At 38.1% G+C, this 11,582-nt stretch overlaps 2 protein-coding genes across 2 annotated transcripts; both read right to left on the minus strand.

Annotated features, from left to right (window-relative positions):
* Window positions 1–272: 272 nt before the first annotated feature.
* On the minus strand, window positions 273–6,331 carry LOC113743573 (putative MO25-like protein At5g47540). Its single transcript, XM_072058794.1, has 12 exons — window positions 6,181–6,331; window positions 4,611–5,270; window positions 3,752–3,913; window positions 3,454–3,572; window positions 2,593–2,667; window positions 2,398–2,491; window positions 1,795–1,854; window positions 1,567–1,635; window positions 1,084–1,182; window positions 775–819; window positions 584–686; window positions 273–508 (listed from the first exon to the last, which is right to left on the minus strand). Exons 2-12 carry the CDS (start codon window positions 4,884–4,886, stop codon window positions 396–398), a joined length of 1,215 nt encoding a protein of 404 aa, XP_071914895.1. The 5' UTR covers window positions 4,887–5,270; window positions 6,181–6,331; the 3' UTR covers window positions 273–395.
* Window positions 6,332–6,613: 282 nt separating this feature from the next.
* LOC140011015 (beta-1,2-xylosyltransferase-like) lies at window positions 6,614–10,613 on the minus strand. The gene is made up of 3 exons (XM_072058793.1): window positions 9,706–10,613; window positions 8,854–9,003; window positions 6,614–7,860 (listed from the first exon to the last, which is right to left on the minus strand). Exons 1-3 carry the CDS (start codon window positions 10,378–10,380, stop codon window positions 7,138–7,140), a joined length of 1,548 nt encoding a protein of 515 aa, XP_071914894.1. The 5' UTR covers window positions 10,381–10,613; the 3' UTR covers window positions 6,614–7,137.
* Between the last annotated feature and the right edge of the window lie 969 nt (window positions 10,614–11,582).

The following is an 11,582-nucleotide window of genomic DNA, read 5'->3' on the forward strand; positions in this document are numbered from 1 at the left end:
GTATAATCCTTTATTTGATGTATTGATCATTATTGTTGAGAATAAATGATCGGTCGGCCGAATGAAGGATGAAGATAAAATTTCATTAAAAGAAAAGTAGTTTGACAATTAATTAATCTGGGACAAGAAAAAGTTATAAGATAATTTATTTTATGAGATGGAAGAAGTAATTTAATAAGCCTCTTTTTTTTCCCCCCCCTTGAAATGTCCGTCCATTTTCGCATTTCTGGTTTGCTCTTATTAAACCTTGGAAGGGAAGCTACACGCAGCTCTTTCGATACAATCAATTTGTATTCTTGACACTTTCACCATCACTTGTCATTTGATAATTTCATCAACAAATTTGTTTCTTGTTGTAATCAAAAGGCAACTTCGGTCACTTTACAAAATTTGCTTCAGTAAAACTTGAGCTTTCGTAATTCTCCAGAATTGCCAATGGATGCTGTGGCTTCAAGTTCTGAGATTTCCTTTACGACTTGAGCTTTGTCCGCCTCAAAGGCTTCATCCTCTGCAAAGGTTAAAAAGACAATTAGCGCAAGTCCTCAGTTCTCCAACCTCTGCCGCCTATATGCTGTGACCATACCTCTATCAATCTTGAAGCCAGCGAAGAAACGTAGAATCTTGCTTCTGTTGGCTACCAGAATGTTAACTATGTCAGGAGGCTTATTTTGGTTGGCCACGAAAAGCTACGGGCAGAGAACACAAAACCCGTTAAATTAAGGAGCACAAACAAGAGCACATTCAAAAACACAAAGATATTCACGCGGGGGGCACCTTGAACACATGAAATGCATCGAGAGGAATGTTTTTGCTTGACTCCTGCAAAACGGGAAATCTAGCAACTTTAGATAACGAGAATTTCAGAATACTTATATGTAAATGTTACTATTACTATTTAAATTTCTACCCCAAAAAAAAAAAAAAAAAAAATTTATATGTATATGTAGAGCATGTAAGATGCAACGATGGACTTTCGAGCCTGAATCAATTCATTTGCAGCAGCACAGTCTTTTAGAGTAGGGCTTCAGTGCAAGAATTACGCGTAGAATTCTGTGGATTTTCATCAAAAGGCAGATTACATACCCTCAGAAGATTCATTAAAATCCTCAGATTATCCCTTGAGCTGACATAGCGTACCATCACAGCAGCATTTGAACGATCGAGCAAAATATCTCCCAAAAGCTACGGGGAGAAGAAAAACAAACTTCAGGTTCCAGCCACAAGCATTTCCATCAAACACAGCAAACAAATTTAAATACAGCCCCGTTTGCTCAAGAACCAACTTAGGCTAGTAAAGAGATCTCCACATTCAAAACTCCAAATATGATGGGCCAAGGAATAAAGTGAGACTTCTTCAATTAACCATGGAAACAAGATGAAAACAAGATATCAGAACACTCACACAGACGCAGGATATGGATTATATTTTCCATGATCAAACCGAATATCAAGTTATGCAATTAGATGTGGTCACAATTATGACAGCCACATAAAATCTTCTAAGGATAAATGATGTCAAAACTCAAAACACCAATAGTATATTGTAATTGCTTCGCGAATGAATACCTTGACAGCTTGTCTTCTAGTGATATAATTTGGAGATTCCAATAACTTCGAGTTGAATTCAGCAAAAAACTGAAGATCAAATATGAAGATAGCAAAGGTTAAACTACTATAAAGTTAGAGAACAAAGAAAATGGTGAAACTACAGAATTCACAAAAGAAACCCCGACACTTGAAACATTAAGTGCGGCACTAAATGAGACTCTTGCACCAATGGAAGCAAGAACTTACCCAATTATAATTTTCTGCAAGAAATTCTGCAACTGTGGACTTATGTCTCGTCAGAAGCTCCTGCAAGATTTTGCCAGAATAACCAAAACTTATTCACGTGTTTCTTAAGAATCCAAAAAGGGGATAAGATCTATCAAAAAAAGGTGGGGGGAGGGGCTGCTTTTCCAATGCCATGCACAAATAATTTGATTTAATTAGTATGGTAATCCATTAAAAGAGAACCAAATGAAATTTTAGTTAAAAAAAAAGTAGTTCTGGAACATAAAATTATGTCATTTGACCCTGGCAAGAATATAAAGCTGCTTTCCTATCCTTCCACATCTTGTAAGCTTAACTGCCATTTTCCCAGGGCCAGAAAATCCTTTTAAGTCCTGATAGCAATTTCAACATTTTTATAGCAAGCTTATACCAGAACTCTATATGGCCCAAAATTGCTGAATGTCATAGTAAGTGTACAACTCAATGACTCAAAACTGCTTTTGACAGTGATGCAAAAGAAGCCAAATGCATCTTTGTGACGATGAGTGAGCTTAATAAAATCTCAAGGTTAACAATGGATGCCCTATGACGATGAGGTGGGAGCCAGAAAACAACAAATATAACCTTGAATGTAGCTGTGGCATCAGCAGCAACATCAAAATTTGGGAGTTGCATGTAGTCAAAAAACTTCTTCACGTGCACTGATTTCAGAACATACCTGTCCGAAAAATCATAAAACCATACCAAACAACATTGAATAAGTAAACACATAAAACTAAATTGAGAATTTCAACATCCAATATCTTGCAAACTACTTACCTTGCAACTGTCTGATGGCGAATACACTCTCTCAACATTCCTCCGTAGTGCAAAGCCATTGCTGGATCTTCATAGCTATAACAAAAGGGGGCAGGGGGTTTGGGTGGCGAAGCTAAGGCCATGTCAATGAACTGAAACTATTGAGGTATAGATTACTTAGGCTCTCAGAATATTTCCAGAATTCTTCCTACAAAACCTAGGTAGGATGAGGAATGTTAAAAAAAAAAAAAGTTTCAAAATATTCCCTTTTCTGAGTTGGTTGTACTTCTGGACAAGCTATTGCATTTTCTCAAGTAAAACATGCAATTTGGCAGATTATCTTCTTAAGTTGGACCCAATCACCTAATTGAGCATAGGCTAATTCTAGTTGGAATTACAGACGATCACAGCATGAAAATATGGAAATATCATGAACAAATGATAAAAAAATTGACAAGCTTATTTGCAATGTGGTTTTTCGACCAGTATTCAGGCAATCTGTGCTAAAGATAGGACATGATCTTCTAGCACATATTATTATAAAACTTCAGTTTCTCAAAAGCCTCCCGCTTGCTAAAGGTATTCTAAATGATACATAGAGAAGAATGCTTCATGGCACAGAAAGATGGGTTGGGAGGCCAGCAATGTAAGCTTCCAGGTAGAAGATTTTTTCCTAATTTCTTTGGTGTGACTTTTTCGGCAGGTAATCATCTATCCTGACCTCCCAAAGAAAAATTTGACCAGAAAGAACTGTAAGATCTTTTTATAGATTTCAATATGCTACAAAAAAGACTTTAGACCAAAGGAAACTTATAATAGGAGATAACATAAACATATGCAAGATGGTGATAATATGCAAACATACTGCCAATGATGACTCACCCTGATATTAATAAGTCCAACAGATCCAGGTTGAATTCCAAGTAATCAGAAGCAATCAAGCGCGAATTAACTGGCTGCCTTTGCAAATTTGCAACAACTTGGGTGGCATCCTTACGTGCCTATAGAGCAATGGTTATTCAAAAATAAGCAACAGCAATAGAAAAAAAAAAAGCCTCCGATAATCATAGTTTCTAGATCAGAATGCATAAATGTGAAACAAGACTAAAACAATTTACAAAGAGGAATTGGTGTTCGTTCCGATTACAGGTAAGCTTACAACATTAAATAATGAGCTCACCTCCAAGTTGAGTTTTGGAAGACAAACAATGAGGAGCCGAAGGGTGTTTTCCTTGAAGAACTGCTGAGTCAGTTGTGCGCAGGCTTCAGCAACAGGCTCAGATTCACCATTTCCGTACAGAATTAGCTTCATCTCCCTTATGAGCACATCTAATTCTGACATCTGCAACTCAAAAATTGGGCACTCAATTCGGAATCAATAGTCAGTACTTGACACATCAAAACAACAAACAGAGGGAATTATGCACTGCAAAATTTTTGCCATGTTTAAACTGTTACAAAATGACGTCAAGTTGAGCTGTGTCACTGAATTTTAATGCTGAGAACATAATGAAATTAATGCACAAGTAACAGCTCTCAAATGCAATGTCCTCCTCTCATAATTGTGAGCAAAAAGAGAAATAGGTAACCCCCCCCCTCCCCGCGGCCCCCCACAGGAAAAGAGTGCCAGATAAAGCACCTTGAGATTGCATTACACCATATTAAAATCTCTACATTTAAACTTTGTTAATCTTCAATGTAATCCTTTGATGATTCAGGAAAAACAAATTAAAATCTCTACATTTCAAGAACAAAATAAAGCAAATTCCTAGCCAGAATTAAATTTTTGCCAAAAAAAAAAAAGAAGAAGAAGTAGAAAAGGTGAAAAACACATAATGTACCTTCGAAAAGCATCAATAGCGAATATCACACAGCTAACCTTATAATCGCCAAACTCAGAAGAGAACGAAAACAGCCCAAAAACCGATGATCAAATTTGTTGTTTCAAAAAACAATCTTTAAATCAGAAGAACCCAAACGAGGATAAAAAGAAAGAAAGAAGAAGTTTTGAGTAAAACCCGTAATAAGAATAGCAGTACCTTATCGGAATGCTTTTGGCCAGAATGATGGGAAGCAGAATGGAGATAGGAGAGCAACGAGGTGGCATGACGGACAATGTCAATAGGGGTCTTAGGCCGAGATTTTTTGGATTTAAAAAGGGAAGCAGTACGCATAGCCTTTGTAAAAAGCCTCTTGAGATTCATAGTGGGAGAGCGTTTCAGGGCCTTGCGGTGATCGGATGGCTTTTGCTGATGATTCATGAGGCCCCCCACCCCCACCATCTCTCTCCTTCCCTGTTCAACCTGGGTCGGCATTATTATTTATTAGGATTTGGGAAAGTTTCTTCAAGGGTGGTGGTTGATGTTGTTGTTAATGGTGGAAATGCAGGGGAAAGAGGAGGGAAAGGAGAGAGGGGATGATGAGGTTGAGGAGGGGGAAATGGGCAAATGCCATTTACGGATTTTCTTTGGTGAGGGCTTCGATGTTTTTATTATGGTAGTATTTGGGAAATCGGGGGTGGGTGTTGAATTATTTACGGAAAGTATAATGAGAGGAGCAACTTTTTCGATTTCCATTTTGATCACAGGAATATACAGGATTCGGAGCCGGACTTGGATTTTCTGCTTCATCAGCATCAGGTGTTGTTTGTTCTCTCTTTCTGTCTGGAACCTCCTCGCCCTTCTCTCTCTCTCTCCCACCTATGTTTTTGCGGGTTTAAAAGATACTCCAAATAGAATAGTACTACTAGTTCCTAATCTACATGACCCGACCCTAGAAGGATAAACAGAAAAATGTAAAAGATGGGTCCAAGTAGGGGTGCAAATAAATCGGATCAATTACGAGCAGGTCGAGTTCAAGCTTGAGCTCGAGTTCAATCAACATTATTAAGTTCAGTTAACTAAGTTGAATTCGAGTTCAAAAATACTTAACTCGTTAGTTTGCGAGTCGACTCGAACTCGATTATATATATATATGTATATATATATTTTTTAATAATAAAATTACATCTATATCTCTAATATTTTATTATTTATTAAAAAATTATTATTTTATTTATTTTTTAAAAATAAAAATAAATATTTTTTATTTTTTAAAACTCGAGCTCAAGTTTGACATTTTGAGGTTGTTGAGTTCGAGTTTGAATTCGAATTTCATAAAATTATGTTGAAGGTCGACTCGATTAGGTCAAATCTCGTTTGCATCTCTAGTCCAAGTCCCGAAGTCCTTTTTGACTTTTTTTTTTTTTGACAGCATATCCGACCAAAAAAAAAAAAAGGGGATCAGGTTTGGTAAGAGTTGAGTTGAATTGTAATGCTGTCATTGGGGCCAATTCTTGGTAGTAGTAATTGTTTTAGAGAAACCCCCAATGCCAATGCCAGTTGTTTTGTACAGCAGCGGAGGAAAAGGGTGCTCTTAACTTCTAATGCAACTTTACGTGAATGCATTACAGCAGTGCATGAATGCTTTCAATATGCATTTACGTTTGATTATTATGCAAAAACTGATGCTACAAACATACCAGGCTCTCAACTAAGTAGCAAGTACAAGTAGAACAGAAGACGATATTGGCAGGTATGTAGGTCTTACGAATGCGTTAAAACAGCCTACCTGCTGCTATAGGCTCTTTTGATTCTGATGACAGATACTACGACCGACCCGCGTCTCTTCTTTCGTTGCGCACAATATACTACAAAGAATCCCATAAACAACTATTGCATCATTGGTTTTTTTTTTTTTGGGGTGTCTAAATAGTGCTCCAGGTTCTAGCCATATGTTTCCAGCCCAGTCCCCGCCTGCAAGCAAATTCGACTCTGGCCTAGTCAGGTTGGTGCGCGCGACAGAGGAGGATGACAAGATTCGTAATAGGGATGCGTTCAACTCATAAATCCCTCGAAAGAAAAACAAACGCATGAGAAACGAGGCAATGGAAATAACATTGAAAAAAATTTTTGGTTCTTGATATTTAGCAGACGCAGAATTGTTATTTTCACAAAAGTTACATTTCATTTTGAATCAAACACTATTGGCAGAGAGTCGGTCGTACTTGTACCAATTTGTATTAAAAATGAATGATGTCCTACAGTATATCTTCAGAATAATCACTTGTTGGTATAAGTCACGGAAAATCCCCTTCGGCGGGCAGTTATATATATACTATGTAGACCTAGTTAAGTTTAATAGTATACTGTCAGAGTTGTCAAGGAGCGAGCCACAATGTCCGAACTCCGAGCCATTGCTAGTTCTTGTCCCTGCAAGTTTGAAAGTATATACATTACAAGATCACTTAGATTTCAGGGAATTCTACCATTGTCTTCTTCTCAGACGATCATTCCTCATCTAGCACTGCATGCTTCCTGCACAAACTGCTCAGGCTGCCAAATGTTTTAACGACTACTTGATTTGATCCTATTGCAGCTTTGCAGATGTCTGTAGCGCAGATATCCGAAGCTCCAGGTTCATGTTCCTGCCCAATCATTTCCTTCCTTTTTTCTGGGGTAAAAAATGTCGCTCCCATCCTTCAGCTAATTAATCAAGAGGAATGTCGTCTCAAACCACAAAAAAATCTCAGCATCCAAGACCTCTAAGAATGCCACTGAGTTTATAAATTACCCCTGGAGGATCTGCATATGACCCATCCAGATAAATAGCATGGTACTCCAATCCTTTCCACTTGGCAATTAGGGCAAAATGGGGGCGCCTGTAGTCACTACTGACAATCTCAAACACTACTGTCCTTGGCGTAGCAGAAACTATGTGAGTTAGACCTGCCCCATGAGCACCGGCTATAACTGAAGCATCTTGAATGGCCCGAACTTGCTCTTTCATGGACATGTGAGCAAATAGACCGTTTATTATATTCAATTTGCAAGCTGAATGATTTGATGCCCAGCCCTCTATAGAATTAAAAACTTGTTCTTCATTACTAAGCCTTGATTGTACCTTACCACCATGACGTGGATGGGCTAAATAATCCTCCCGTCTAACAAAGAGGACATTAAGACCCGAAACAGGCCTTGAGTTATGATGTCTATCAACTGGAAAGCCAAATGCTGCTCTTATCATCTCCCCGAACTCAGACAAACGAGCAGTCTTTTTATCATCTGGGTGTTGCCAAAGTTCACGTGCAGAAGCACCGTTGCAATCTATGTCTTCAGAGAGTCCCTTGAACCATGCAGTTTCATATCCCAAAGGTGCAAGTATCGCATGGCGGAAACAGACAGGACCACGAAAGCTTTTAGCATATCTAATGCTAGAAAACAATGCATTCCAGGTTTCTTCCAACTGTGCCTGAAAAGTTTTGTGAAAGGAATTATCTTTAATGGAAAACTTTCAGTGAATTAATAGACCACTACAGTATCACTGGCAGAGGCAATCATAGCAACCTTGGCATGCCAATATCTGGTCATTACGTCCTCAAATTGTTTTTAAACTTTTAACATGTTTCATCTTCTATTGTTGGTGGCATAAACTAACTTCTAGAGATGTTTATTTATTTAGAGCATTACTGAAGCATGTTCTCCTGCATCTATACATGTCAAAAACATCCACAATGCCAGTAAAATTGAACGCCCAAGCACAAAAAGAGAGAAATGGATGTAATCAGTATTAATGCAGTGTAATATTGAAATTAAGAACGTCTTCCGCAGGCAACAGCAAGAACAGCAGTTATTGAGGGAACAACAAGAAAGCAGAGGAACGCCAGCTTCTGGGATGAAGAAATTGGTCAATTTTAGTAATAAGATTCTGCACAAGACTTTCCAAAAAAGAATAAAAATGGTAATATGGAACAAACAACAGATAACAAGCAGCAATATATTTGCATGAATATTGGCTCAACATGTCTGAATGCATTTCGGTGGAGTTCATCTCCAAGAAATGGCAGACGCATATGATCAAGTCCAGGCTAACTGCCAGAAAAAGAAAAGAAAAAAAAGTCCAGGCTAACCATTTATTCAACTACTGAACTGCTATGAAGAAGCACCACAATTTTAACACATCCAGAAATTTGAAAGCAGCATGCTGAAAACTAGTCTTTTCCACTACAACTCTTCAAGCCAGTTATTCTAAGAGTGATTTTGAATATGCTTGATGTCAAGAAAACTATAGTTTAAAACTCCTGCAATAAGTTCAATGACTCCCCTATACATCTCAAGTGATCCAAAATTCACCTTCCCTGGCTCATTTCATGTTTATCAAATACTTAGTAGAGGACAAAATTCTTGCAATAACAAATGCCACAATGTCATTTTGCTAGAACTATGTTAGCCCGAATATTCATACCTTGCAATGGCCATCCATGAAAACTATATGAGGTCGATTGGGCAATCCAGTAACTCTAGAAGCCACATATGCACTGTACCAATCTGTGAAGGTGTGAAAAACATTTGCATACTCGAAACGTGTAACCAAAACCGTAGGCTCCTCAACCCACTGAAAGAAAACGTAACAGAATGGCTAAGATTAAGAAAAATGTGATGGATCGATTGCAAAAGGCAAAAAATGCAGAAAGCTCCAGCCAAAATAAAACTCATGCAGATTTGAACAATCTTACTTGCAAGCATATGAGTATAGCATTGAAACTTAAATCAAGTATCAAAGAGGAGAAAACGATATTGCCAGCATTATTCACAAGTTTGATACTATAACTGCTCGCTGCAAATCTCATTTATCATTTACATCTCCGTGATACAGCACCTCCCACAAACATTCATTGCAAGACTCATTCTGAAAGTTCAAGAGGACTTCAAGCATCTGCAAGATGCTTCATTTTTTGGTCCTGCCCCAGATTAGATCTCATGTTATCACAAAAAGACCCACATCTCAATCCAGGTACACCGTGTTCCCAGAATCAACTGATGGAACTAACAGATCAATTGTTTATTACACCACATTAGACTCTGCAAGAAAATTTGATAAGGCATCCAAAAATGGGAGAAATTTATTCATATTAATTGGATTAGCTAGTTATGAGTTCATTTATTAAATCAGGGATATCGATTCATTAATTATGCAGAATCTTTTTGGCAAATTTGGTAAAAAAATCATCTGTTCTTTCCTTTTTTAACAAAGATCAAAACTTTAATACATCAAACTGAGAACCCAAATTAAAAAAAAAAAAATCTGAAGGCTAACCTCGGAACAATTTAACTCATTGGGCCCAACTAACTCAATCGAATCGACCAACTGACGCATAGTATGCCTATGAATGGCACCATTTGGTAAGTAATTATTCAAAAAGTCTACATTCACAAGTTTCTTCCCTATTTTAGACCTTTCGAGTACTTCAATCTGGAAAGCGCCGGGTTTAAATAACGGCAATTCTTCCTCTTCCCCTCTTCCAAGCACCATCTCCAACTCTTCCCCTCCCTTAGACATTACAATTTTTTCTGCAATCATCCGAATTTGTCCTCCCTCGCATATAGAGCTAAGCAGCGTTTGACTATAGTGACACCTAAACCATCCGCCCCCGGCAGAGCTATCAGAGACGGATTTCCGGTGAGACGCCGGCGAGAGTTTGAGGGCATCGACAAGCAGAGTGAAGCCATTCCCGAAATAACCCTCGCAAGATCGGACCGGCACCTCACGGTTATGGGACCAGGGGAGGTAGGAGGGGAGAATTGGCCAGGGTTTCGCAGTAGCAGTGATGGACACATGGGATTTTGTATGATTCCGGGTAAAGTGAGGGTTGCTTCTGTTGGGGAAATAGTCGGGGTGGGAGGAGAAGTAAAAGTAAAAGTAGAGAGTGATGGAGTTGAAGGCGAAGAGGAAAAGAAGTATTTTTAGCCTTTTGGCCTTCATCATCATCATTGGAGTTTGGACGATTGGATTTTAGGCTTTGGAATTTGTTTTTCAGCTGTTGCCGCCGTGGGGGTTCACCGGAGGATTAAGTGACGAACCCCATTGACGATTGTGCCGTGGCAGTTGGGACCCTGCTTGCTCTCTTTCCAACTCAGTTCTTGCTCGCTTGCGTGTTTGGGATTGGGAGGGGACTTATTATACCACCTATTAGTCCTAGGAGCCACTTCCAGCCCTCGACCGGGCATGGTAAGTTGGAAAAGCTGCAGCTTGTTCATGCTTTTACTGGTTTAACTTTTGAGTCTTTGGAGAGCTACTACTACTATTTGGTTAAAAATTATTTACTTACATTATAAATAATTTTTAATACATCTATTTATCTTTCCGATCACCTTCTTATTTCATATATACAACATTATTATAAAAAGTGCTTCAATATTTATTTTAAATAATCTCCGATCCAAACACTTGGAATCTTTTTACTCTTAATGGATCAAGTATTGGCAGAATAAGGGTGGAAGATAATCAAATTACTCAACAGTCGAGTCTAAGTTGAGCTTAGTAAAAATTCGTTTGAATTTGATTCGTCAATTAGTTAAATTAAACTTGAATAACACCTCATGTTTCGTAACTTTCAAATTTGATAAAAAAAAAAAAAGTTCGAACTTGATTCAACAAATAAATCAGTCAAACTTGAATAAAATTTCAAGTTCTTTAAAATAAATCAAATAAACACGAAAGTTTATATTTGAGAAGCATAAATTCATTACCACTCTTAAGATTCCATTAATCTTCGAACTGAAGTTCGGTAAGCGTTGTGCCAATACAGGGATTTAGTGGATTGTGATTAGTACAACTAGGCAAAATGCGGAAACTCAGGGTCCTAAATACTCGAAACAAAAGTGAAGCATTTAAGCATTGTGCAAGCTTGGAACTTTTTCTTATTTATATTTTTTGGAGAAAAATATAAATGCGAATACTGTGGAAGACGAGGCACTATTCACCTATGCCATGGAAGAATTGGTTGCCTCTAATCAGAGGACAAGAAGAGGATGGTAGGGTACAGCGTACCACCAGATTATAGAGCGGTTTTGTTGACCAAATTTTGATTCCTGGCGTCTGGATTTCTTTAAGCCAGATCACAGGGTCAAAATCACGCATACAATACAACTACGTACACAAGTGGGATCCAGACGTTCTGCCGGAAACTGTAC

This window comes from Coffea arabica, chromosome 7e (genome assembly GCF_036785885.1).
Source record: "Coffea arabica cultivar ET-39 chromosome 7e, Coffea Arabica ET-39 HiFi, whole genome shotgun sequence".
Lineage (NCBI taxonomy): Eukaryota > Viridiplantae > Streptophyta > Magnoliopsida > Gentianales > Rubiaceae > Coffea > Coffea arabica.

What these genes read in the sequence shown, in the direction of transcription:
- LOC113743573 (XM_072058794.1), bottom strand. Translation starts at nt 4,886, where the DNA reads ATGCCGACCCAGGTTGAACAGGGAAGGAGAGAGATGGTGGGGGTGGGG. An exon ending in TTCCAAAACTCAACTTGGAG is followed by an intron (nt 3,573 to 3,751) that starts GTGAGCTCATTA and finishes ATTGCTCTATAG; the next exon opens with GCACGTAAGGATGCCACCCA. An exon ending in CTAGAAGACAAGCTGTCAAG is followed by an intron (nt 1,183 to 1,566) that starts GTATTCATTCGC and finishes TTCTCCCCGTAG; the next exon opens with CTTTTGGGAGATATTTTGCT.
- LOC140011015 (XM_072058793.1), bottom strand. Translation starts at nt 10,380, where the DNA reads ATGATGATGATGAAGGCCAAAAGGCTAAAAATACTTCTTTTCCTCTTC. An exon ending in ATGAGTTAAATTGTTCCGAG is followed by an intron (nt 9,004 to 9,705) that starts GTTAGCCTTCAG and finishes GTTTTCTTTCAG; the next exon opens with TGGGTTGAGGAGCCTACGGT. An exon ending in TCATGGATGGCCATTGCAAG is followed by an intron (nt 7,861 to 8,853) that starts GTATGAATATTC and finishes AAAACTTTTCAG; the next exon opens with GCACAGTTGGAAGAAACCTG.